The 27,128-nt window shown below is 48.3% G+C and overlaps 6 protein-coding genes and 1 non-coding gene across 7 annotated transcripts; 1 reads left to right on the top strand and 6 right to left on the bottom strand.

Annotated features, from left to right (window-relative positions):
• Nucleotides 1–2,119: 2,119 nt before the first annotated feature.
• On the bottom strand, nucleotides 2,120–3,833 carry BKA67DRAFT_521075 (major facilitator superfamily domain-containing protein; the record flags this gene model as incomplete). Its single annotated transcript, XM_046098242.1, has 5 exons — nucleotides 2,120–2,279; nucleotides 2,335–2,417; nucleotides 2,469–3,074; nucleotides 3,129–3,635; nucleotides 3,702–3,833. The coding sequence occupies 5 exons, from the start codon at nucleotides 3,831–3,833 to the stop codon at nucleotides 2,120–2,122; spliced, it is 1,488 nt and encodes a 495-aa protein (XP_045956503.1).
• A 719-nt stretch (nucleotides 3,834–4,552) lies between these two features.
• On the top strand, nucleotides 4,553–5,934 carry BKA67DRAFT_520332 (uncharacterized protein; the record flags this gene model as incomplete). The annotated part of the gene is made up of 3 exons (XM_046098170.1): nucleotides 4,553–4,981; nucleotides 5,014–5,551; nucleotides 5,600–5,934. The coding sequence occupies 3 exons, from the start codon at nucleotides 4,553–4,555 to the stop codon at nucleotides 5,932–5,934; spliced, it is 1,302 nt and encodes a 433-aa protein (XP_045956502.1).
• Nucleotides 5,935–6,302: 368 nt separating this feature from the next.
• BKA67DRAFT_t123 lies at nucleotides 6,303–6,381 on the bottom strand. Its single transcript has one exon. It is a non-coding gene; the product is annotated as a tRNA-Glu (tRNA).
• Nucleotides 6,382–13,565: 7,184 nt separating this feature from the next.
• On the bottom strand, nucleotides 13,566–18,019 carry BKA67DRAFT_648117 (putative ABC multidrug transporter; the record flags this gene model as incomplete). The annotated part of the gene is made up of 4 exons (XM_046105973.1): nucleotides 13,566–14,178; nucleotides 14,246–14,791; nucleotides 14,846–17,757; nucleotides 17,813–18,019. The coding sequence occupies 4 exons, from the start codon at nucleotides 18,017–18,019 to the stop codon at nucleotides 13,566–13,568; spliced, it is 4,278 nt and encodes a 1,425-aa protein (XP_045956501.1).
• Nucleotides 18,020–18,721: 702 nt separating this feature from the next.
• On the bottom strand, nucleotides 18,722–19,669 carry BKA67DRAFT_538048 (uncharacterized protein; the record flags this gene model as incomplete). The annotated part of the gene is made up of 1 exon (XM_046100423.1): nucleotides 18,722–19,669. One exon carries the CDS (start codon nucleotides 19,667–19,669, stop codon nucleotides 18,722–18,724), a length of 948 nt encoding a protein of 315 aa, XP_045956500.1.
• A 271-nt stretch (nucleotides 19,670–19,940) lies between these two features.
• On the bottom strand, nucleotides 19,941–22,873 carry BKA67DRAFT_573343 (cap binding protein). Its single transcript, XM_046103346.1, has 2 exons — nucleotides 22,655–22,873; nucleotides 19,941–22,463 (listed from the first exon to the last, which is right to left on the bottom strand). Exons 1-2 carry the CDS (start codon nucleotides 22,713–22,715, stop codon nucleotides 20,161–20,163), a joined length of 2,364 nt encoding a protein of 787 aa, XP_045956499.1. The 5' UTR covers nucleotides 22,716–22,873; the 3' UTR covers nucleotides 19,941–20,160.
• Nucleotides 22,874–24,267: 1,394 nt separating this feature from the next.
• On the bottom strand, nucleotides 24,268–25,793 carry BKA67DRAFT_520448 (glycogen synthase kinase-3; the record flags this gene model as incomplete). The annotated part of the gene is made up of 6 exons (XM_046098183.1): nucleotides 24,268–24,401; nucleotides 24,464–24,862; nucleotides 24,959–25,307; nucleotides 25,366–25,449; nucleotides 25,511–25,683; nucleotides 25,745–25,793. The coding sequence occupies 6 exons, from the start codon at nucleotides 25,791–25,793 to the stop codon at nucleotides 24,268–24,270; spliced, it is 1,188 nt and encodes a 395-aa protein (XP_045956498.1).
• Nucleotides 25,794–27,128: the final 1,335 nt, after the last annotated feature.

Below are 27,128 nucleotides of genomic sequence, written 5' to 3'. Positions count from 1 at the left end.
GTGAGCCGATAGGAACGTGTGTCCCTAGACATACCGACCTCACCAAAGATTTCATGAGACTAACCTGGCAACATTCTGTTTGCTAGATAGATGCATCTCTGTTGATCGTCGCAGCCTTCGTTATTTAGGCTTACTATACCTTATTCCAGTATGATCGTGAATTGAGGACGAGCCACTACCTTTGTTCTAATTCTTAGAGGCTGCTATTCAGCGGCACACATGTGTCAGCAGAACTAAGTGAAACCGTCGGAACCCATAAACACACAACTAGATACATGTGTCTAACTTAATGTGTTGTATATGGACTTCTGTGGTATCAAATCCTGATGCGGCTCAGATTCTGATTACTTGTAATCATGGTTAGACATTAGCCATACTCTCACCGGATCATAAGATCGGAACCCTAGCAAAGAAAGCGATACTTCCAAAGCTATAATCGAAGGAATCATGTATAAAAATAGCCACTTGCAGTGTTCTTGAAGGATCGGAGGGTGGCGTGGCTATGCAAGAGCCGCACGGTCGTTCCATCAAACGTGCACAACATGAGCAACTGTAGTTTCTGAGAGGTCGAAACAATACTAATAACCATACCATTTTATCTAAGTGCATGCTCACCGAATAATTACTCAAGTCTTTGATGCTTTACGATCAGGTTGGGCTCCGAGATAATTCTGCACTCTGTGGGCGGGTCCGCAGAAGGATCATTCCTCTGTAACAAGACCCAATCAACGGCCAGTAGATCAACAGAAGTACTATACATGTGTGAGCGACCACTCTATTTGCGGAGGTCTGCCAAATTTGGCTCATGGAGTCAGCACTTTAACAAGGCTTCTCTGCTAAGCAGCAGAAGTAATTGTTGATGTCGGATTTCATCGTTTGAGGCTTGCAGCGGCGACTGTTGTTGGCCTCACCATTGGTCCATGTTGACTCTGTCTGGGCGAAGGGGCAGTGAGGAACAGTCCTTGAAGGATTAGCACATAATAAAAGTGTATTGTGCATGAATCTTTCGGTGACCAAAACCTTTCAACTATTTGCCTAAACATATGTACTGGAAAGTATTCTGAATCGCATCAATGTATAGAAATTGACCAATCGAAAGCCCTGCAATAATACCCAACATGGAGAATCATAGATTTACTTGGGTGAAACATGGCTATTATATGCAAACTATGTAAGATGCTATCACGTTGGAAAATTTTGTGTTGTCGTAAGCAAGAGGCTCATCTCGACTTCGCGGGGCATACTCTTCCTGCTGTTCTCGCACTCAAGTGTGTAGCTCTTGATTCATAGCACCACACGACCAAGGATTTTTATAGAGTTATCTACCTAGGTACGCACGTTTCTATACATATTTTAGCATTAAAAATTTGAAAGTTACGAAGGCCAAATCAATGCACGTCATATCAGGGCTGATGGCGTTAGGTGAGCAGCCGTAAGATGGTATGATGGTATTGTGTCCCATGTGCGACGGTCTTCTCGCTGATATCGGCCACATCAACGGTTTATTTAATGACACGCTCTATAGACCTCTGAATAACATAATAATATTATCACGGCTATTAATTGCGGACTCAAGAAGCTAATGAGGTACGCAAATTCTTGTTACACATTTCTATAGATATGTCGAGCGACCTTAGGTTTGGCTTCCTTCAAGACGCTTATACTCCGCATTTATTAAAAAGAATTATTTTCGTCCAGAGATCTGCTTGGAAATTTCACGTTCTTGGTTTACTGCCATAGGGTTTAATTTGTTGATGAGTTTGGAGGGTAGTCTTCCTGCTCCTTGCCCACCACTGGCCTCATGATACACACAATGACGCCGCTCCAATTACTCCGTGACTTTACGCTCAAAACCATGAGCAATAAGTAGTTATAACTAGTTGAATATATATATATATAGCTTTCTTACTTCTGTGATATCCTGTGAATTGACCTTTTTGATTAGGACGTAAGTTGTTGTTGTATATATCTGGCCCAGCCCAACCAATCCTGTTCATCTGGTCAAACTTCATGGCGATAATTGCGATGCAGACTGGGTATGCCTTTTGGCTGCTCAAGTTTCGAGTAAATTCACGGGCAATCGAAGCATCGTCGAACCATGACTTCGTCATCAACAAACTTAGATGTCGTTGTGGAATGTGGGAGGTTTCTGCCAGGCGCTATTCCTCCAGCGAGACCCATTGAGTCGAAGCAGAACCATCATTATTAAGAACACAACGTTAATCAAGGCGAAGATAAGCCAGGCGTATTGATATCCAATGCTCTCACCTAGAGGAATACTGTTGATTTTCAACTGTGAGTGGTTTGGTTGCCCAAAGTCCAAGGAATACTCACGCGTAGAAAGACGTAGTCATCGAAAATATGTGTCGGAAAACATTGAGGATACTGGAGACCTCCGAACTCTGAGGCCTATAGCACTGCTATATGTCAGCCCAGTTCTGTTAATAGATGAGATTATCGCGACAAACATCAGTGCAGTAAGTATACGTAACAGTAGTCGCGATTTGCATGCCAAAGTTTGCCAGACCCATTCCAACAGCCGGACCGATCCAAGAAATGGTACTGTGGTGAGATAAACATACACCGTCAATAATGATCCCAATTGGGCATAATACAGCAAGGACCAATGCGTTGATGCGTGGTTCCGGCTCCCGTCGTCCGCCATGAGCTTTGGCGTGTCGATAAACCATATAATCTGTTACCCAACCTGCACACATTTCACCTAACAAACACCCTATAAATAGTGGTATACTAAGTATTAAGCCAGTCTGCGCAACATTAAAATGGTACAGTTCACTAAATATATGAGCACCAGTTGTAGCGAACAACACGGACCCAAATCCAAAGGCGGTCATGTAGTACAGACCAGGAATGACGATAGGAATGTACTTTAACATATAAAATGGTCGAAGAAAATCACTCCAATGGAGCTTAGTATTCTGGAACTCCATGTTCTTGAAGAGAAGAAGGTCTGCAAAAGAGCTCTCGGAGTCTGTTGATACTGGCTGACGTGAGTATAATGTTTCTGGTAGGCAAAGTAGCGTGAACACCAGTGTGGCTAGCTGCACATAGCCCTGCTTGATCGGTTATAACTTGAGTGAGTAAAACGTATAAATAAACTTACTTACAGGTATGAGAAATGCCCATCGCCACCCGAGACTTTGTGAGACGAATCCACCAATTAATGGCGCCACGTGAGCTCCATTTGTCAGAAACAACGTATAGATCCCCATGTAGAATCCACGTTCGTGAGAATAATACAAATCACAAACTGTAGCAGGTCCAATTGCAATTGGAGAACCAGAAGCGATACCATTGAACACTCTCGTTACCATAAGCCCAGACCAAGATTTACAATAACCAGCTGCGATGTTCGTGGCCGCAGCTACTAGAGTACCAAGAACGTATACTGGCCTCCGGCCATATATGTTGGCTAAAGGCAATGTAAGAAGCGGCCCAACACCAGCTGCTATTATGTAGACTGTAAGCTCATAAGAAACCTGAACTACAGATATGTTGAACTCTTTGCTAAGCAGCAGGAAGGCAGGATTGACTATGGCGGCTCCCAAAGGTCCCAAGAAAGCAAGCCAGCTAACCTGCAAAAGAACGAGTGCCTTTAATGGTGGTGACCAGTTCTATGCTGAGTTAGTCTATGAGCTGACCAGACGTCACAGACGTTTCATGTCCACGATTGGACGTACCAATGGATCGTCTTTTCGACTCGTCGGTTGTGGAATCAATGGTAAGCCATGCTTGTCGAGCTTCAAAATTTCAATATCTTCTCTGCCTCCAATGCTTCCAGAGTGCTGCGCGACTCCTTGGCCAATGACCATCCTAGCTGGATTTTCTTCACATTCATGGTGTAAAACCTCCTCTTTGTCCCGTCGAAAGCTCATTGTAGTGATTCGATGATTGAAGTGTGATGATAAAGCTGACTGAAAGACAGAATTAATAGAGTGCGCAGAAGGAGAAATCGCAAAAGTTCGCGGAATAGAATGTGGTCTTTCTGATAAACATGACCCCCCTCACTGATACTGCAGTACACACGGCACTTGCATTGGAGTTTAGATTTCGATGGTATAGTGAGGTTGCATCACAGCTGGTAGAGGTTGCTTCGTGCTTCACTTGCACCAGTGTCTCTCCACACCAGACAATCAATGCCATAGGCTGTATGACTACCAGAATCCGCAATTGGCGCACGAGGTAGTTTCTCCTTGTGCAATAAGCAGCTCGCTGACTGGAATATGCGAATTGAACCTCGATGTAGCGTAAGACCGCATAAACCCCTGCAAAATTGATCTGTATGGTATCAGTGATGTGATGGTGACTTATTCCCCGCTTTGCACAGGGCCTTGCTCGTGGGGTACAAGTCGCAGCTTCAGATCACGACTGCAAGCAAAACCTGCCCATCTCGTGGCCAAAAAGCAGAACACCCAGAGAAGAGAGCCAACCATTTCCCATAAGCCGGAGGTCACCGCAGACATCGTTCTTCAGTTCCCACAGATTTTTAACTGCTTGGCACCACATATTGCCGTCCAGTAAATTTTAACTAATGACACCCAAAGTCTATCGTGCACCATTGACGGTGGCTATCATTGGTGGTGGCATTGGCGGACTATGCACTGCCCTTTCGCTTCACCACCACTGCGGATCGTCAGTTGATATAAATGTATATGAGCAAGCTCCACAATACAAAGAAATCGGCGCAGGCGTTGGTATCGGCGTCAACGCCGCGAAGTTGCTGAACAAACTAGGTATAGCCGACGCAGTGTCCAAGATATCTGGGAAACGCAGCAAGGTGTGGATCAGCTTCCGGAAATTCGATGATGGAACAGATGTCGTGACAGTGCCCTCCGCCGATACAGAAGAGATCAAGCAATTGCCGGTGCACCGTGCAGAATTCCTTGATCTTCTTGTGGATATCATAAATCAGAGGGAGGCTGCGAAGCTCCATACCAATAAATGTTGTGCTAAACTTACGGTATGACTACTGAAGTAAAATATCAATGCAAGCTAATTGGCGAGCAGGATTTGGAAAACGAGGTCCTGATCGCGTTTCAAGACGGGACGACTGTTACAGCAAACCTGGTTATCGGTTGCGATGGTATACACTCTGCTGTCAGAAGCCAATTCGCAACCGATAAACCAGAATATAGTGGTCGTATCGCATACCGTGGATTGGTACCGATATCAGAGATTCAGGACTGGTGGGGTTTTGACACTTACGCTGTAACATGGCTTGGAAAGAATCGTCACTTCTTGTGTTTTCCCATATCCAATAACAGGACACTAAACATTGTCGCGTTTGTGGCCGAAAAGGAAGAAAACCTAGGCGACCTAATAGAAAGCTGGACGGCGCTCGGTCATAAAGCAGAGATCTTCGAGGCTTTCAACGGGTTTGAGGAAAAGGTCCAGAAGCTGATCAGATTGATGCCTGAACAACCTTCAAAATGGCTGATTAATGATCGAAAACCTCTGGACCAGTGGACATACTTGGACGGCAAGGTTGTATTATTGGGAGATGCTGCCCATGCTATGACCCCCCATCAAGGTTAGACTCTTTGTAAAGCATGAACGTTCACTTTACTCACAGCAATAGGTGCTGGTGCAGGCCAGGCTATCGAAGACGGATATATCCTTGGTCGGGCACTTAAAGATTACTTGGGAAGCCCGTCCCCTCCGAAGCCAGGCGACCTAGAAACTTGGGCTCAAGTATATCAGCACGTACGCCTTCCACGTGCGCAAAAGGTTGCCAGAACTTCCCGAGATGCTGTCGAGATCTATCAAGCTCAGGCAGATTTCATGAAAGACCTACCTTTCGACCAGTGTGTGCCTGAGATCAACCGGCGAGTCCAAGCCCGTATGGGATGGATATGGACGGATGATATTGACGCGGAATACGACTTAGCAGTAGAGAACCGCAGAAAGCCATAAGTGAGCAGACTGATTAGATTTAAGTACTCGGCGTCCGACCTGTGCAAATGACCGTACTATGTATCCAGACGGTGCGACATCGACCGTAGCTTCCGCAAACTTGAATCGAAATCGTGGTCTGTGCCCGCGACAGAAGACTTGACATATACATTTCCATGCCAAAACAAACAGCCCAATTAGAACTGCATAAAAATGAAATATTGATACATATAGCTGCTACAAATCATGTGAAGATTCATTAGTGGGATAAGTGGTTAGTAGGAGAAGGAGTAATGGGTATTGCGCCTCGTCGATGACACACCGGTCTGACGCTGCAAATGCGATCTATGGTAAAAAGAAGACGAATTACGAATGTAAAAGAATCATAACTCCGACACGGGGAATCGAACCCCGGGCATGACGGATCAGAATGAGAGCGTCATATGTTAGCCACTACACCATATCGGACAGTGTTGGATTAATCCGTGTTATTTAGTATTATATTGATAAAAGCCGAAGAAAAACCGAACACCCATCTTTGGTCTCCACATACACAAACTTCTTTATTAAAGGAGGTGTTTTGAGTATTCAATGTAAACCTATGACGATTTCTCTGTATCCCTACATTACGGATCAATTAGTCTCAGCTCTTGCTGAAAGATGCGAAAAATCTTGCTCAAACACAGGGGCAGACACAATCATCCGTCATTGGAGCAATGAACTAAAATAAAATTGAGTTGTTCTGAAGATTGCATATGGAATCTGGATCTATAAGTATTTTTGCCACTATCGAATCTTCACTCATATGTTAAATACAATTTATCGCATAGTACTTTCATGATAATATTGAGATAGATCACATACGTGTATATCTACATTATATGTGTAATCGTGTTTCCAGCATGGTACGTTAAAAAATGACCACCGACTCATGCTGCACAACCATGACGCGTTGGATTTCCTACGCGGTAATATTGATGGGCAAATATTCATTCGTATCTATCTTCTGACCCCCCAACATGACTTCCTGGAGCCATCTATTGGTATATGTTCTCGTTATTCTGACGTACAAAAACGATTAGGTGTTGGTCTTCTCGATGAACATGCCCTCCCAAGTGGGAGATATCCATTGCGACAAATGTAAGAAAGTTTTAATGAAATGCTGCTCTTTGGATATCAAACTCGTGACTCAGGTCGCGGTTTCTCACTCAATGTTACAGTTTTCTTCTGCTTCACTACACTTCATGCTCCGAGTCCAGCTCTATGGAGACCTTGCATGAAATCGTGATATATTCTCTGCAGTATTTATTACTGCGATCACGGATACTTGCGATATCTGCATCGGGAGAGAAAGACTCAGGGATGCCTTCGGATATCTTCCAGCAGTGAGCGGATAAAATAACATGAAGAACATTCAGATGCATCGTGACAACGTAATGGAAAGTATGAGGAGATAGACACGCCCCTGAAAACCGCAATCGGTGACGAACAACGACGAAGTCAAGGATGAACTACCTTGAGGACTCTCTATCGTTTCGGAAATCCTGCAACCAAAAACAGAAGTGGAGTTGACGACGGCCGACATTAGATATATCCGAAAAACTATCATGTAAAATGAGCTTTTCACTAACCGTGCCCACCCACTTTCGCACGCACCCCCTTTTGCACGCCGATTTACCGACGTTTCCTCAAACACACTGATAGATAGATACAACAACTGCCAGCCATAACACCATGAAATCAATTCAAATAAACTATCTCTAGGTTATTTACGTGTCCGCTTTCGCGTGGAAGGTTGTATTTCGAGGAACGAGTCAATAGGGACTTGTTCATTGCGTTGTAGCTCAGGCATCTTCCTTTTCAGCTTGTCTTGCGCTGGTCTGATCTCTGCAACACTAGCAAAGACCTTATTCGGGTCTTTTCTAACTGTTTGACGTTTATCAGGCTTGTGATTATCTAGTTCAGCTTGCAAATCGAGGTTTGCTTGACGTGTTGTTGCTAGTTCTGCGAGCGCCATGTCAAGTGACTTAGCACATTTCCCAAGCAACTCCCTTACGTCTCTAGAAGTTTGCGAATGATTGATGGTAACGTCCCTAATTTGAAGTCGAAGGTCCTTACTATTATGAGGAGTAAACAGACCAATTTCAGCTAGATCTGACTCGTTTTGTGGTGTTGTAGGTTGAGTGTCAGGTGATGGTGGGAAGAACTCAGGGTCACCTAACACCATTAATTCATTTAAGGGGTAAATACCCGTTTTGGCCCAGCCGCTTTCGATAATTTGTTTCGTAAAAGCAAGGGCACAAGCTTTATCATAAGCTTCAAGCATCCGTTGCTTGTTAACGGGCCCAGTAGCTTGAATACCACGGTATAGGCTTATTAGCCTATGGTAGTGGGACTTCAACGATGAGAAGACCGTCTTGTCAAGTGGTTGGAGCGCTTCGCTTGTGTGTGCTGGTAGGTATATCAAGGCAATCCTCTTCCTGAATGCCCTTAGCATGAACCCGGGTGTAACATGAGTACTGTGGCCATCGAGGAGGAGCATCCTCCATGGGTTTGGGCAGTCTGGGGACTCTTGTGGTCTGGTTTCTGGCTCGAAGACCTCTAACAACCATGACAGCGCCACTGCTGAGTTGGTCCAGCCCTTAGGGGTCGCTGTATACTCAGCTTCCTCAAGATCCTCAGGTAACCATTGTGCTTGTAGTGTTGTTCCTCTTAGTATATACGTATTCGTTGTTTTCAACCCGATAGCGTTGATACTATGGATAACTGACATCCATCCAGTTGCTGGGTTTTTCGCAACGCGTGAACGACGTGACCTAGACGTCCCGATGACTGTGCCTTGACTTTGTTCGGCTTCTTGTACACCTGTTTCATCCATATTATAGATGTCCTTTGGTAGGATCTTATAGGTGTCTTTGACCTGTGATATATACGTGTAAAAGTCCTTTACGGTCTGTTTTTCAATGCCTTTGACCCTCTCAGCGTCAATTACACGTCCAACCTTAGTCTTCAAGTGTGGGTGGCGGCTAAGGAACTTGTATACCCAATTGTATCCAGGGGTGACCGTATCGTCGATTTCGCCGATACCAGTCATGATATTAGCCGCTATTTGTCGCACCATATTCGAGCCCGGAGCGCGTCCACACAATTCCTCATGTAAAATCCATTGCTCAAGCTCCATTTCTTGCAATTCAGATAGGTTCTTTGACGTTTCGTGGGCTGAGGAATGTGGTTGCGACCCGTTAAGTCGTCGCGACAAAGTAGACCGTACGATACCGAAAGCTTTGGCTGCGCGCGTTATCGTTTCGCCGTTTCGAACCAAACTAATTGCTTCTGCTACATCGCGTTCATTTAGTTTACCCATATTGAAAATATCAGATCGATAGGATTACAATTGGTTGAGTTCTAGCATTTACAAGAAAAGCGTGGTGTTGTTGACGCGTCGGAAGATCGGCGTGCAAAAGGGGGTGCGTGCGAAAGTGGGTGGGCACGGTTATAGGACTATTCGAAACTCTTATACAGGTAATCAAGAAGTAGTAAGATTGCGAGGACAAGACCCCTGAGGCTGCCGAGGGCAAGCTAACCTTAAGTGGTTTGAGAGCTGAATGCCCACATCTCACATCTCGAAAGGTGACTTTATTATCTTCAGGTTTGATTCGCGTGATGGATCCTCCAATATCCTTGTTTAATTTGCTCTAAGGAAAACCTTCCCTTGAGATGTATCAGGCGTTCATGATACGTACACGATTGGACGGCAGCGAGCATCGCCGCAGGCACTATTGTTCAACTGAACTGCAGAGGAGTCCTCTTTTGAAAGTATTTTAGCGGTAGTCTAGAAACTGCGTAAGAATTCAGGGCACATTCAGGCAATTCTTTAGCGTTGGAAACTCCGGCATTTGCGTCAACGAAACGGTGGGTAATTATATGGTCAATTTCAGCCCTGTCTGATGAGTAATATATTAAACCTATCATGTTATTGTCGGTGTTAAGACTATGAAGGCTCTAACCCCAGCAGGACCAATACTCTGGCTTCATTGCACTCTCCGTCGAGTTTCCCTTGGATACAAGCGCGCCCAAGTATGACGATGGATCGAGACTCACGATCAGTGCTCCTTCTGAAATGTGGTGTGCTTGGCGACATATGAGTCCACGGCTCTTGTCTTGGCCGTTTAATGTGTCACATTTCTGGCCGACCACCATTGATTGGGTTGAGATGTCTGTACTATGCCTACGAATCAGGCACGTTTTTAGTGAGTCGATGCCTATAATCGTTCAATACGGCCGAAATCACAGAAATAGATGCATACACCTTTAATACCCCGACGATTTAAGATCTGTCGACAGCTTCTGAATATAGATCTCGTTTTACTCATGACCCAGCGCTATGGTTGTCAAACCAAGGGCTGAAACAGCCGCTCACTCCTTGTGCAGACTGCTAAGCGCTCAAGATCAGTACAATCTTCCATGGTTGGTTAAGTTGCGATGGCTCAATTCCAGCAGAAGGACGTCTTGAGGTTGCATGAAAGGCCGCATTAATTGAGGCTATTAAGTTGGTGACTATGATCTTGTTTGTGTAGACGGTCTGATGTCATGAAAAGCGCTCAGCCTGGAGCATTCTGAAGCCAGTTGTCAACAGCCAACTAGATATAGATTTGACTTCAAATGCTGATTATGATCCCTCGGAAGAGCTATTGGTAGTTTTATAAGCTCTTTGTCCGATGGTCTGAAGACACTCGCATCTCGGCGTGTCTTAGACCATAAATATATCTTACCGATAATCCAATGATTTGAAGTCGTCGAAAGGCTGGTAATTATCTGGTAGGTGTAGGTAAAGACCAGGATGCCACAATCCGAGATGGCGCACCTCAAGTGTCACACTTCTGCAACTTGTCGGAGCCAAGGGGAGGCATATGGAGCATACTCAATTTCACTACCACTTCAGCTGAAGTGAGCACTTCTTTAGGTCTTGGAGGGAGGCCCTTGGCATCTTGGGCTCGATATTAGTAGTGACTGGGACCATTATTACACTTGGCATCATGGGATTTCTCGTATTCCTCTGGACGGGAAGAAGGTAAAAAATGCAGCACCGGCTTGGAGGTTTTTGGCCTTACGACGATGGGTTACTCAGGTTATCACTCTTTCGGCCGTTGTGTTGCGTATTGTTAATGCCACCCAAGCTACGGTGTGTAGCAGTCTAATCGCGGCACTGGTATTCAAAAGTTAAGTCAACTACTACCTTCCAATCACAGCGGTGTATTCTTTTGAGGCTGTTCTGTCTAACTGTGTTGACCTATCTAGACAAGGAGCTCCTTCATCACAGCTTGCTGAGTACTCGCTAATCAGAAGCAATACCGACGACCCTGTTAGACTGTCTTGGCTAATGCTATCATCTCTGCGCCGATCGCCGGCTTTGCAAACTTTTTGGTTATTATATTGCTATCCGGCTTCATTACAGTACAATTTACTTCCACAATACTCGTCTCTGATCTGGACATCTCGACTATTGTTGGCAACGCCAGAAAACGAATCTAGAGGCGTGGATGCTTTTTTGGACACGTTTAATCAGATGAATATCGTCGATTAATACCACTTGAAGCCCAGCTTTCAGGCCTTCGCCGAATTTCCTGGGTCTGATCCAATGCCCACGGCGACTGGTCTCAGCGACACCGGGATCGTGAAGCGCCTCCAACAAGCTTGCGCCGATATGATGGAAGGGTATCCATATCAAATTCAAGAGTGCTTTGCCTACGTCCGTAGATTAACAATATGTCATTGGTTCCCGAAGCTTTAAACATCCCTGACATAATTCTCGATTTCGTGCCGTATTTGTTGGGAGATATCTCATATGACACAACTTTATAAAGAGTTGGGATACTATTACAGTATAATTGCCCACTAGGTAATTGTTTTCCAACAATGTTCAATTGCTCACTGGGCGTACGCACTGGGACGCCTGGAATATAGGCTCTGAGTGTATGTATTCCAAGTGGTCGAAATGCAGCACCCAAGAGAATGAACGACACAATACCCGGAGATCCCATCGTAATCACGTCTGCTGTCTTCCTCTTCACACGAAATAACATAGATTCTAACACTTCATTTGAATGAACTACGTATGGCTTCGGCAATGAAGTCGGCCTTGATGCAATAATATGCTTCTACCAAGCATATTAAGATCGGGAAATTGTTCAACTTTAGATTACCCAAGATTTCGCGGATGCGACGGTATCATGAAATGTCAACGCAGCTACATGGGACACATCAGGGGCAAGGCGAATGTTTGAATACAATGCTGCCAAGCTTATTCATGCCGCATGAAGAATTTATACTACTGGTGAAGTTAGGAATATTTAAAGGTCAAGCACTACATCACTCTTGACGAAATTCATAAGAATAGACGGATTCAACACGGTCGAGAACATGAACGTTTCTATAACCTGTTTCCTATGGCGGTGGCTTCTCAACCCTCTTTCCCCACCTTACATATCAAGCCCTTTTTTCTGAAGCACTGGAGACGACGAGTAGGCCAGCAGTTGCATTTCAGGGCCTTTCAACCGCCGTCTTAGGATCCGCCATAGACAGCATGTTGAAACTGTTAGATGCCTAGGAGACCAGAACAACGGTATCGGTCGTATCAGTTCAAGTCCCTCAGAGATCGCTCGGTTTAGCGTTTGTGCTCTCTATCAATTGCATAAGTATTATTCTAGTTGTGGTCGTATCGTTGTTCTTGACTAGGACTGAGTGCACAAGTAGAGGCAGCTACTGACATACGGTGGCGCAGATTGTGTCGGGGCTCACTGAGACGATTCTCCACGATTCAAGCATTGCAACTTTACGGCTAAAATCCAGCAGAGAAGAATCAATGGTAAAGTTGAAATTGTCAGATGCGGCAATTGGCGATAGCCCTAGATCTCACTTGCAAATTAACACAAGTTCCCTGACAGCTAGTAGCGAAACGACAAACGCTCAGCAAATGAGAAGATAGGCCGATATCAGTTGTTCGCAGGAAAATAACTGGAACGGAGCCACGGACTGTCGAGGTGCATCGATCTCTCGATAGGCCGGTACGCTGACCTGTTGTCCCCAAGCAGTTTCATCACAGGGACAAGTCAACGATCAATGGATCACAACTGCCATAACTTGCTTTTAACGAACTATGACATTCAAAAACAGTGGGCCCACCGTCAATAGAACGATGGTAATCTCAGGGTATATATTCGTTGCCACACGAACAGCTAGGTATATAGGTCTACTATTTGAGGATTTCTTGGCAAACCCTCGAAGTCCGATAGAGTAACAAATTTCATCGTATATTTCAACCACAGGAGAATTAGCATGGTACGCGGAAGCGAAGTGACTCGACGGGATAAAAATTTTCGCGTATCGCCCATTACGACAACACTGCTGCATCCGGTTATCGCAATTGAAAACTTTGAACACATCCGGGTGACAACTAATCAACTATATAATGGTATCGGATGCATGTCTAATGTGGATATTAACCAAAACAGCGCAATGAGGCTTTGCTTGAGTTATCAAGCCTGTGCAATCATAGTCTATGAAGAATTATACTACAGACATCGTGAAGCTGCTTTGTTCGGCATACTATCCGTTCTCCAGGATAACTTGAGAAATTACAAATTGAAATCTAATTAATTATCGACGTTTCCGAATTTGGTAAGCTCGCCGTTTGACATACTATATACGGCGTCATATCTGTCCAGAAACCTGAGTTGATGAGTTACACTAATCACAGTGTACTCGCTGAAGACCCGGAAGATAACTAGCTGCATATTTTTCTCGGTCTCTGGGTCGACACTGGAGGTCACCTCATCGAGCAAGAGGACACCACCTTCTACACGCGACTTCTTCTCCGCCGTCTCTAGAGCAGCGGTTTGGTCCCGGTGCATCTTTCTGCCTATAGCGATAGCGAGGCCGAGCAGCTGTTTCTGACCGTGGCTCAGTGCGTCTTTGGCGACCGGTGCGTGCAAGCCACCCATCCCGTCCACGGCATCCTGTAAACCTACCTCGGCGAGGGCAGTCTCACATTGCTCCACACTTAGCTTTCCATAGGGATCTAGAAGCTCTTTGAATGTTTCCTCGCCGGCTAGGAATATAGTCTCTTGCGGTACGGCAATGATCCTCCGCCGCAACGTCTCGCGATCTAGTTGCTGGAGCTGAATGCCGTCGATCGTCAGCTTCTCAGCTGTCTCCGGTGCAGGGTCGAGCAGCCGCATAAGAAGAAGAAGGAGAGATGATTTTCCACTGTAAAACCATTAACATCATAATCGTGCCACTAAACACAAGCGGGGTTTTGACGATTTCGGCTTACCTCCCCGTTCTGCCGACTATGGCAACTTTTTCTCCGCCCATGATGCTGAGACGAACGTCCTGAAGGGCATTGGGCTTCTCCCGCGCATCTCCGTAGCCTGCCGATACACCACTGATCTCTACACGACCAGAGCTGGGCCAGCCGTCCGGTGGATGCATCTCGTTGCCGTGCTTCTTTTCCGGGCCGATACCCTCGAAGTCTTTGAGCCGCTTCACGGCGCCGAGCGAGGTTTCCAACTGCACCCAGGACCGCACGGTCGCACAGATTAGATCGCTGAGAGTCATCAGGGACACCAGCCCTGCGCCGACGAGCCCGGCATGCGAGGTTGAGGAGATCTGCGTGGCGAAGCAAGTGACTGCGACGGCAATGATTCCGGATATCAGGTTCAGGCTGAGCGACAACCACTGCTGGACGAGATCTAGTAGGTAGTCCGGTTGCAGGGACTTGTCTAGGAGCAGACCATAGGATCGTTGGTAATCACCGGCCCATTTAAAAGCCCGGATGGAGATTAATCCCGTGGCCACTTCCTGGAATTTTGAGCTTTCGCTGTTAGTGGTGCGTGCCCCCGATTTCTAGAGTATCGCACCTGGACAAACTCACTATAGAGGACTCTTTGCTTCGAGATCAAGTAGTCTCAGCTGTCTTGAGGTCCTGAGGTAGTAGTTCTGAAGTACGTACAAGACCCCGAAAATGAGAGGGTATCCAACAGCCACGAACGGCGTTGCAACAGCTACCACGACGAGCTGCCCAACAACCGTGAAGCCGGAGAGGAAAGTGTTAGAGATTGCGAAAGTCAGATTATTGTCAAGCATGCCCATATCCTGCGAAAAGAGGTTCGTCGTAACTCCCGAGTCTACCGTACCGAAATAGCTCAACGGCAAGCTGAACAGGTGCCTGATGGCCCTGGCGTGGAGCTGCGAGCCTCCTCGTCTGGACATCAGAAGCTGCGTGCTACTACAGTACATGGCCAGGGCGACGACGCCGAAGACCTGGAAGACAGCGTACAGGCCTAGGTAGAATGACCGGGAATCGGACGCGGGCCGGTCAAACGTATTTCTGGTCCAGAAGCCGACCCATATTGTCCCAAAACTCCATGAAAAGCCGAAGAGGACGCCTGTCGCGACAACGAGGACCATGATTCCAGGGCCGAGAGCTCGGAGGTACAGAGCATATACTTGACTGTCGTGTCGACTTCGGAGAATGTTCGTTTCCGGATTGGTGACAACCGCTGTAGTGGCGGGCGGCTGGCCAGGCGGCGAACCATGAGTAGACGATTGCGCATCGAGCTCTATACTACCCGGCGCGCTTGCCTCGGTGAGATCGAACGTCTGCGGATCCGGAGGACCGCAACGCTGTACCATACCCTCTTTTCCCAGGACTATGACTTGTTGCGCTAGAGAAAGATACTTGGTAGAATGAGTACACCATATGACGGTCTTGTCCCGTAGGAGGCCCTGCGGACCAAAAAGACTCTGGACCACGGCATCAGCTGTTTTTATGTCGAGACCACTGAGTGCGTCATCCAAAACATAGATTTTGGCGTCGAGGTACAGCGCACGAGCCAGGGCTACCCTTTGTTTCTGACCACCACTGAGGGCCATCCCTTTACTGCCGATTTGAGTGCCATCTCTTTCTGGAAACGATGCAATGTCTACATCTAACAAGGTAGCTCGAAGGATGGATTCATACCTCGCAGCATCAAATGGCTCAGGTCCGATGACATTTGCCCGAATAGAGTCGTGCGTCAGAAACGCAGCTTGGTCACAGAAGCCTACTTTCTCGTGACAGGCCGCTCCAGTCCTGATGGTTCCCCCAACGAACGGCACTTCTCCCAATATACTCTTGCAGATTGTTGACTTCCCAGATGCAACAGGTCCTATAATTATCGACAGCTGGGACTCGAGAAAGGCGAGATTAAGATTCGAGAGTGTCCATCGACCTTCTTGCCACCCTAGGCATGCATCTTGGAATGAGAAGGACTCCTCCACGCCCTCCTCGTCTACAACAGGAGGAGCCACGTCGTAGACGCCTCGACATGGCTGAGCCAGGAAATCCCGGATTCTTCTGAAGCTCGCTGTGGATGCCAGCATCATCGGGACTGTCTGGAACAGCTGAGACAATGGGCTGGCGAGAAGTGTCAAGTATGCCAGAGAAACGTAGACCTGCGACGTATCAAGAGGGCGCCCGATGTCCGTGACGGCAAATGTGATCACAGGAGCGAGGAGCATCGGGGCAAAAGCGACACAAGTAGAGAACACCCCGAGAAGTCGAAATCTGCTTCCTGAGTTCAGCTCATCCTCGCGCAGACGGTGTGCCAGAGCTACCATCTGTTCAGCCCGGCCCGACAATTTCACCTCCTTGATCTGTGTGATTATGCCCGAAGTAAGCTTGACGCGGCCTTGGGTCTTGTCCGACCAGTCACCTTGCCATTTGCCAGCATACTTACCTACCCCCGTCGTAAGCCCGACGCATACGACCACAACGACGATTGGAGCCGCAAATGCAGCACCGAGTTGTCTTTGTAGGAGCCATGCTGCAAGGGCCACTTCTAAAGTATTCGCCCATAGCTCGTGTATGTTGTGCAGTCCGCCATAGACACGGTTGATGTCCAAACTCATCACGGTCAATACGGAGTCGTCGACCTCGGAGAGATGTAGAGATTTGTCGAAGACTATAGTGCCGAGTGTTGCACGAAGTCTCGTGAGGAGTCGATAGTGATAATACCAATACATGGACGCGGACAAGGATAGTCCCGAGTAAATGAGGATGCTGGCGCCGATGAGACCTGCCCCAGTATTGTTGTCCAATGTTCCGTCTCCTTGGAGGAAGCGGGTAAGCGTTTGGATGAAGAACGGCTGACAGAAAGAGAAGCCAATTAATAGCAGTCGCGCCGGAACCGGAGCAAGTAGCGCCAATCCTGCCGTTCGCACAAGGCGAAAGAGTATACTTATACTGTTTGCATTGTCATTGAAGGGTTCGTGCATCTTCCTGAACCCAGGAAGTGGATTATTTGAGGAGAGCTGGGTATCTAGAGGATATAAATCGTCAGAGTCAAGAACCTTGCGGGATCCCAAGTAGATCAGCGGGTTGAGCCACCACAGGAAAGCCAAAGAGTAAACTCCGCTGGTCTCTTCCGGGCTGATACCCTTCTGTTTTTGGTCATCCTCGAGCCAACGCTTCTTCGGGACTGCCTCGAGGACAGCGATGCAGAATTTGAAGATTGTTTTTATTGTGAATGAAACAGTGCATGAAAGCCCCCCAAATGCAAGCCACCAGGTCCTCGCCCGGGCGATATCAAACAAAACTGTCGGGACAAGATAGAGGCTGATCAGCACGGAAGCACGAAGACTTCTAGAGTGCTCGAGGTTGGAAATAACAAGTAGTAGTAATGTTGCCAATATGGTCAAGACCGCGGCTGCGGTGACTTTATCTCCGGCCTCATCGCGTGGTAACTGTTGAGCAACGAGTGCTAGAGTCGTGGACTCCAATGCTACAAGTGCCAGCAATGATGCCTTCCCATGTGGTCAGCCGCGTCCGTTATAAATATGGGCTGAGCGTAAACCCTACCGATTTCAGATATCGAATTGCATGACCTCGGATAAGCTTTTGGTAGCTAGTGAGGGTATGTAATCGCCACGCTGCAATGAGGATGAATAAACCTGAGGGTACAATAGACAGGATGGTTTCTTCAAAGGTGATGCTGAAGTCGAAATCGTTGCGACAACCAACGACGGCAGGGCCAAATGATCTATCGCCCGGACAGATTGATTGCATCGCGTCTGGATGCTAGAAACAAGTCACGACAATAGTATGCGATGGAAATGTCCAAACGGCATTCTTGATTCGCCGGACAGGGCTGCTTTAGATAGCATGTTTTTGATTGATCCCGACAGACAAGGCAAACAAGAGCTACGCAAGTAAGCATTTGCATATCATATGATTTTACCAATTGATCGGCCAGGCAATCAGAAGCTACGCGTATGAGCATGTGTATATTGCAACAAATTCGCGCCATCCCCAAATCGCTTAGTTCAACCGCCGAGCCTGGGATATAGAGCCAGGGTATGCCACGCAGGAATATTCTCTCAATGAAATCCTGAAGTCCAAACGACGACATGCAAAATGATCGGACCGTTTCTTGTGATTGTTCACAACCTTCAGTAAGCATACGTAGTTGATTATCTGGAAGCAAACGAGGAGTGTAGATATAAGTCGCCCCGAAGCCGTGGGCTGAGAGAGATGCAACTCAACCTGCTGCACAGGAGGCTGGCAATCTCTAGTAAACTTACAAACTCCGACCAGTGTATATTGCCTGATACGAAAGGGAGGAGGAAGTCCGTCCCAGATTTCTCGTCAGCCACCCCCTTCGTATCAGACTAGTTATCACACAACACCATATGACGTGGACACTCGCCTGGCAGTCGACCCCGAAGGGCTAATAGTGATCAATCCAAAGGAAAAGTACACAGTGTATCATCAAAACCTGGCCAAGTCATTGTCTTCTCCACCACCCATAACAACCATGATGGTATGGATCATATTCTGGAATTCGAGCAGATTGTATCTCTTGCTTTCATTCCAACACCACCAGAACTTCTGAATCAAGGTCCCTTTCTCATCGGCCGTACCCCTAGCACGTAGAACCTCCTCATTTGACATGACAAGCAAAATGTGCATGACATGCCCCCCAATTTCCGGACTCCTGGTATCGCAGATGTGGGCTCTGACACTCTTGGCCAGCTCGTTGCTCCCGAGCAGGATGGATTTGAAGATCTTCCTTATGGTCTCGAGGGCGCATAGTTTATCATCGAACGGCGTCGTCTCGCGGATCTTCTGCCGGATCTCCTTCACGTATCCCGCGATGGCATCGGTCGCGCGCTTCTTGGCGCCGAGGCGCCGGACCTCGTCGAACGTCTCCCACCTCTTCGCCGCGTCCGACGTGTAGAGCGCGTGCCAGGCCTTCTTGCTGTAGTGGTCGACGTCGAGCGGCTCCAACGGCTTCTCGTCGGCCCTGAGCTCGCATTCCCGGAGCTGGCTGTTGTATGCCTGCTTGATGGCCGTCTGGGCCGACGGCGCCATGGACGCCAGGCGGACCAAGGTATCTCGGACTGTCTTGTCGTCGAGCGCATCGACCATTGCCTGAAAGCCGGGCGCGTCTTTTCCCACAGTGGTCTTTGCTGGGCTCATGATCCGCAAAGACTTATGGTCACCGCTTGGTTGTCGCCGCGGAGGGCCCGCGCCGCGCCTCACCCCTCCGCCGGCCACGTCCACGTCTTTGGTCAGATCCACCACTTCCGTCCATGCACCGACAGTAGGAGCGTCACCGTCATCCGCACTTCCCCAGCATCTGGAACAGTCCGGATCACCACAACCCTCGCCATCGCAATGCAATCGACGTGGCCGTTTGGTGCCGCGTGGTGGCATTTTGCGACAAGATGTTGGGAAACAGTTTGGATTTCAAGTCCGAATAATGGCCAGGCAACCCTGCTGAATTTAGCCTCTGCCACCGCTGCAGGGCTCAGGTATAAAGTGTGCCTGGTCGACGCAGCTATACAAGTTGATTACCCCGCATTTTCGGGTCCATGCCATTGCTCTACATGCTCAGGAACGGCATTTGGGAAACTTGCAAGACAATTGACGATTCATGAAGTAACGCAAGGCAGTCAGACTGTTAACTATTCACAAGGTCGCCTTGGGCACAAAATAGGGATTTGGTAGAAAGATGCTTAGATAGCGATAGCATCTCTAGTGCTCTATTTGACTCATGACTCGCCCTTGATTTTGGTGTCCTATGATACATTCAAAGGTAGTGACAAAAAACAAAAACAAAAATGCCTGAATCTGAGTTCCCAACAACTCCAAACCATCCCAGAACAATATTACATTGCATGTTAGCGGCCCAGGCCCGGCTACATCTACTGACTTCCTGTTTGCAGATGAGCCTCCTCAATTGCAGACCGGCGCCTGAAGACACGCAGCCATCTCTCGCCCCATCGCTGAATGATCTCCTCGCGCCTTCCACCGGCGCCATCCATAGATTCGGCAGGGTCCAACATCTGGTCCTTGGCGCCGTCAGACCAGCCGACTAAAGCATCCTCCATGGCTTTGAACAGCTCGCGCATGGCTGTGACCTCACCATCGGCTTCGCTGCCGCCGGACCCGGTGCTAACTTGTCTCACGCGGCCTGTGACCTTGACTACAGTCTCGAACACCAGCTCGAACACCCAGCTCTTTGTCAGTGCGTCGCCTCCGGAGCCTGCCTTGCCACCAACAAGAGCCCACTCAATCACGGCGGCAGGTGTGATAATGGTGTAGTTGAGCAGCTTCTCGACAATGGTAATGGCAATGCCAGGATGTGCTGACCAATAAGTCATGACGGATGTGATGATCTGCTGCCTGGCAGCCTCGGAGGCGGCGCCGATATCGAGCAGGCGATCCTTTGTTCTCTCGATGGCAGCTAGAACATGTGACAGGGACTTGGAACCAACCCAGCAGACTGCAGTTACGAAGACATCGGTGCTGCTGACAAGAGGATCAATTGACAGCTCGAGAGCAGCCGAGTGTATGCGATCGACGACGGGCTGGATTTCTTCATCCGGCGACTTCTTCTTGAGCAAAGTCGCCAACTCCTTTCCTTCAGCAGAAAAAGGTGTATGCTCATCGTTGAATTTGAACTCTGGGGTATCTTGTTCTTTCTCAGGACCAATGAGACCCTGATAATTCTCGGGGAGGGTCCCCTTGATTCGTTGTGCGAAACTCAAGCGAATCTCCTTATCCAGGGCTCCTACGATGAAAGACTTGCAAGGGTGGATGTCTGGCAGATCAACATCGTCGGCCCACTCAGCCCACTTCCACATGAAGCCGAAGTTGCTAAGATGGTGTGTGAACCAATCCAGGAATCGGTAGCCCAGCTCCAAATCCAGCCTATGAAGATTCTGATACGAATAACGAATTGCTCGGCCCAGACTTGGTGCGATGGCTGCAGGTGCAATCTTGCAAGCCTCAGTCAGTACCGAGTGGTAGTAGACCAGCTTATGCTCGGGTGTCGGTAGCTGGAAAAGCTGCGAGAAGACTGCGTCAACGGCGACGTCTTCGGGCTTCCAAGTTGAGCGGTCACCATCGATTTCCCGGAGTCGGTCGAAGGGAGTTGCTCGCTTGACGAATGTGCCGTCGGCAAAGTAACAGTCAACGTCGATAAGGTATCGTGCCGTGACATTCCGATTGAAATCTAGAATGTTGATGGTATCCAGTAGTGCATCTCGTACGAGCGATGCGGCGATATTCGTGAGCGATGGAACCGACTCAATTTCCTGATTCATGTAGACAGAAAAGTAGATCTCGGGAAACAGAGGCCTAGGACCGGCAATGACAGTCTCTGGTATGGTAATGGCTGGCAGAGCATGCTTCTGAGCACTGTCCAGTTTGTCCTGCTGCTCTACTTCTTCCAGAGGCAGCTTCCATGGGCGAGGCAGACACGACAGCTCCCAGCCGTTGTTGGCCTCATTCTGCAACTGCTTCTGCAAGAGCCCTATCAGGCTTGCGTTGGCGGCCGGGCTTTCTTCGCCGCTCTCGGGATGGTAGGGATCGATGAGAACTTGCAGGGCATGAGGCTCGGAGGCAATGACGTCGGTTTTGTCCATGAGTTCGGCGGCTTTTTGTTGTCCCTGTCCTGGGGTGGATGCCATTATGTACGGGATGGTCAAAAGAATGATCTTGACGAGTTCGGTGCCGATTGTGTCATCAGAGCTGCTGGTCTGGAGTTCGACGGCTCGGTCCAAAAGCTCTTCCAAGACAGGGAACAAGCCATCGCCCTCCAGACAACTCTGTAGACAGGCCAGGAGTTTGAGGTGGAGCTTGACGTTGCGCCAATCACCAATGTTGATCTGCTCTTCAATCAAGGGAATGATCTTGGCAAGAACATCGGCTGCGACGTCGGGTCTCAGAGAGTTGGCGATTAGGACGACAGCTGCGACGAAGGGCGTCTTGAGCGGCTGCTCAAGCACCAGCTGTGTCGTCAGGTCTAGGAAGTTACTCTTGACTTCCTCCTTGTCGTAGTTGTCGGCCACCGCGCTGGCAATGGACTGTACCTCCTCGTGCCATCTTCGTAGAGGCGACTCGGCCAAGCTCAAAAGCTGTTTGCGGATGCGGAAATGAACCGGCGGCGGGTTATCGTATCTGCGTCCACCACGGGGCTGTCGGCGATCAAAATCGTCGTCTTCTGTAGTTTCTGTTAGCAACAATCCCGGTCGCAGTGCTACGCCGGCGAAGAAATCGCGGCAGAGCTGGTTGATATTTGTGTTATTGTCACGTCATGCCATGACTGAAGCTTGAGAATAGCTTCCAAATGGCATGCGCTTTTCTTTTCTTTTCTATTATGTTTTATGCTGCTGCAAAAAGGATGGCGCGTACCTCTAAAGCGACGCTTGCGATTATGACCACCGCCGCCTTGTCTGCGATCGTAATCTGCCATTGCCGCGATTCGCCAATGTATTGTGTGTTGGGCGGGAGGCGTGAGACGTGAGGCGTGAGGCGTGAGGTTGAAGCTGCTGTTACAACGAGACGCGCAACTAAGCACAGCACAGCACGGACTAGGATGTGCTGGAACTAAAGTAGGTTACTGTAACGTCAAGAACAATCATCAACGAAGCTACAATTGAACGATCATGAGGCTGGTGAGCTGTGGCTGATGTTATCTTCGTCTTATCCATTGGATATCTAACCTTGTGTACCTCAGAATTGTCGTTTTTAGTGGGGTCGATTTGTGTGGACTTTGCTCAGATACAGATTCAGATACAGATTCAGATACAGATTGAGATTCAGATACAGATTCAGATGCAGATGCAGATTGCAATTGCACATTCACAATTTTGATTTCAACGTAGATGCAGCCGCTGGCAGTCACTACTCATTAGTGAGCCCAGTCTGTCGCAGGAGCAGCCCGTAATAGTGAATACAGTAAATGTTTACAGCTCACCAAACGGCATGGCATACATAACAACGTTCACATGAAAATCTTGAACATTAAAAAAAAAAAAGGGAGGGGGGGGGGGGGGGGGGGGGGGGGGGAGAAGAAGAAAAATCAGCACAACAGAGTAACAAGACAATTCAACGTACGGTAGGATGCATGGTCAGAGGTCTCTTCATTGATTTGTCGTCTTTCTTATCATGAAAGTAGCCACAGCATCATCTGGTCTTTAACAGTTCCGTTCTTTTTGCCACCATGTTTGACTGGTACAAATTTACCTGTCCTTTTGTTGGAAAAGAAAATCTTTTAGAAGTTGACGCCAGGTCTCCCCGATGGCATACCAAATTCCACTCAAGCCTGTGCTGCCAAGAAGCGGGGGGAGGGTATCTCTCCTCGCCAAATATCATGATACCATACCTACTCCTTGCCATGTGCACGCCTGAAAGTTCCCCCACACGGCAGCATCTGCAAAATAAAACATGTACGCCAATTTTGTCCCCCCCCCCCCTTTTCATCGAGCACGAGCACGGGGCAACGTCTTTGAAAAAAAAAAAAAGGCACGAGTTCCAGTTCCAGCACCTCGTGGCCAGGCCAACAAGGATAAACCGAGTAATCGAACAAGACCAGTAACGAAGATGCTATCACAATCATGCAAACAAGTCTGGAGCATTCAAGCCCATTGCCGGCCTTTCCACCAGGTTGCCCCATGTGATGTAGAATTCTTGCTCCCGCCAACCGACAGAGACAGACTTCAACGTTACCTCTTCAGGCCTCAACAGGTTGAGAGCCCGACTAGTCTTCGATGCTGCCTCAAATCTTGGTAGAAGACCATTCCCTCCCCAAGCTGTCTGATCCTTGGCAACTTCGCTAGGAAGACGACATGCCAGGCTTGCGAATAGTTGGATTCTTCAAGGCTCGTAAGGTCTCTATGGTTCCATCTGGTAGACTGGGCGAAAGCATCAAGAGCCATGTTACGAGGCTCAAATATTGTAAACGATAGCTGCGGTATCGGACCAGAGTTGACACTTTGAAAGAACAGCAGAGATCAGACCGAGTCTCAGTCCAACCTGGCCATCATTTCAGTCTTTGAAAGAGGCGTCAAGTTGTCGATATCTAGGCCTCGCGATGCCAGCTCGGGCTTGACGTGGGCTGGCACCAACTTGGAGTTCAACGAAGGGGCGATAGATAGTTCTGTTGCTGGTTAGTTGTCGTGCCCAAGATTGTCCACCATTAGCATATATGCAAGCACTTACCGTGCTTCGTGAAGTCGAATAGGGGAGGCAGATCTTTCAGAACGCCAGTGGAATGGCGCGAATCTGGGAACTTGGTGTTGGGATCTCGAAGCTCGTCGAAGAATGGATGAACCATGGCATCGACGGCACGAAGACGCTGCGTAGGGGTGTACTCTAACAACTTGGCAATGAGATCAAGCGCGTCGGCGTCGGCCTTGCGGAAGACCTTGCTGAATGGATGAGGCTTGATCTGGGGGAACTTGTGCTCCATGTAGTTCGGATTCATAGTTCGGATCTGCTCTCGTGTCGGAGTTCCCAGAACCTTGATGATTTCCACCAACTGGTCAATACCCGACTCTCCAGGGAAGAGCGGCTGGCCGAGCATGAGCTCTGCCATCACACAACCCGTGGACCAGACGTCTAAACCGTGGTGAGCTAATCATTTCATACACAAGGGGGGCGGGGGTAAAATCAAAAGAATTTGAACAAGAGAGAGGGAGAGAGAAGAGTACTTACCAATCTTGGTGGTGTAGTTTGTGGCACCAAAAATCAGTTCTGGCGCACGGTAGTATCTCGAGCAAATGTATGAGACATTGGGCTCGTTCTCCACCAATATCTTTGCACTGCCGAAATCGCAAAGCTTGAGTATGCCTGAGTTGGGATCCAGGAGCAGGTTTTGCGGCTTAATGTCACGATGGCAGATGCCTTGCGAGTGGATGTAGGCTAGAGCTCGGAAGAGCTGGTAGATGTACAGCTTGACCTCGAGGATCGGCATTGTAGTCTTCATCTTGTTAAAGAAGCGCGAGGCTCGGTACACGGTCTCAGGGACAAATTCTTGCACCAGATTCAGGTAGACCTCATCCTTCTACTCCGAGTTAGTTGCGGTTCGCGATTTCTCGGGAGATTCTATTCATTGGACTCACACGCTCGCCATTGGAGTAGTAGAAGGCCTTGAGCTGAACAATGTTGGGGTGTCGAACGATGCGCATGATTTGTAGCTCACGATTCTAACAAAACCTGTCAGTAAGGGGTGGGGGTGCTGCACTGGGTGCTGTTATGCTGAAATACCTTGAATCTTTTATCCTGGAGCACTCGCTTGATTGCAGCATCTTCACCCGATGGGGAGAGCTTGGTCTGGAAGACTACACCAAAGGATCCATTGCCCACAATTTTGCATTGAGTATAGGATAGATCCCTTGTTTCGCCAGTAATGCCATCCTGTACCTTCTCGCGGATAATCTCTGGCCTACTATTCAGTCTCTGTCGGGGTCGTGCCAATTGTCAAGGGGCTGGGTAGCTTACCTCCCATCCTCAGTGAATTGAAGGCCGCGCTGGGCCGTGAAGAGCTCATACTGAGGGGTTGTGGACCGGATATAACTTTGAGACGTCGAGGCGGATTCTTCTGTTGTTGTGCTCGTGGCGCCTTGTCGGGTAGATCGGAGAACGGTGCAATGTAGGACTCAGTTTTCAGTTTCTTTTCTTTCTATCCGAGAGCCCTTGTGACTACAGACAATTTGATACCAGCGGGCAACTGATTGAAGAACAGCTGAGTCAAGGTTGATGAATGTGCTGAAATGGAGGTTGCTATGGGAGGTTGGCGGCTCAAGACGGAATGCAATAGCGCACGAGGTCGGGTGTCTTTCGCTGTTTACAATCTGACCCGTCTGTCTAGTCCTTTGGCGAATTGTTAGAATTGATTCGCAGGTGCCAACATGAAAAGTCCTTCCTCTGACTGCGGATATGTGTATGGTGCCTCAACAAGCTGGGGTGCAGACAAGCAGGCAATGGGTAGAATAGAACGGTGGTGGTTGCAATGGGGAGGAATTGAATGGAGGGGAGCGGGGGGCTTGAGGGAGTGGATCTTTGTTGGTGAGAACCAGCGCCCTGTTTAGACCCCGGAAAGCCCGCTAAGAAGCGTACAGTTATGTAATGAGGTAGGGTTCTACAAGATGCTAGGAACTCGGGCCCAGTAGTGAAGTGTGTGCTGTGGGTGAGGGCGGTTGCGGCTTGCAGGAAATAGAAATAGAAATGGGAAAGAAAGAAAGAAGAAAAAAACACCACAAACAGCGCATGAGGGAGGACTGAGGGTTTTCGCGAGGAGGAGGAACTCGATCGCTGCATGTAGGCTTGCTTAGGCGTAGGCATAGGCTTAAGCTAGGAGGGAGAAATGGGGGACGAGGAAGCTAGAAAGTACCGGGTTCTTGGAGCTTTGGGTGGGTAAAGGTGATTTGCGCTTGACGTGATGACCTTTCTCGCAGTGAACGAACATGGAGCAATCGCTTCAACCTGACCGCGGGGAGGCATTGAAGGGCAGTGCATTGCAGCGCAGTTGCAGTACGCGTTGCGGTACAGTCCAGGACAGTACAACGCAGCAAAAAGGAGACTGGTGACTAAGTGGGCATCCGCAACTGGGAAGTGATGCTGAATAAACTAACTTACCGATGGTTTGAGCATATACCGATCTGTATAAGAGAAGAGGGGGGAGGTGTTTAGGAAGTATAGCTTCTTTTTGAATGTATGTCTCAGGTCGATGGGTTGCAAGCTCTGGGCAATCAACGTCGACTTTGGACAAATCTCAGTAGTTCGTAAAGGCAATTGAATGAGTTGCCAGAAGCAGTTGCGAGCCACAGGGAGGGGTAGGGCTTTAATTGATCGGCGCGCTTGCGTGAACAGACTGATTGAATGT

Source organism: Truncatella angustata (genome assembly GCF_020726525.1).
Source record: "Truncatella angustata strain MPI-SDFR-AT-0073 chromosome Unknown BKA67scaffold_6, whole genome shotgun sequence".
In the NCBI taxonomy this organism is placed as follows: Eukaryota; Fungi; Ascomycota; class Sordariomycetes; order Amphisphaeriales; family Sporocadaceae; genus Truncatella; species Truncatella angustata.
This window is presented reverse-complemented; position numbering and strand designations above follow the sequence as displayed.

Bases quoted from the DNA above. Each gene is read 5' to 3' on its own strand.
- BKA67DRAFT_573343 (XM_046103346.1), bottom strand. From the start codon at position 22,715: ATGGCAGATTACGATCGCAGACAAGGCGGCGGTGGTCATAATCGCAAG. The intron at 22,464-22,654 runs GTACGCGCCATC...CAGAAACTACAG, and splicing joins TCGCAAGCGTCGCTTTAGAG to AAGACGACGATTTTGATCGC.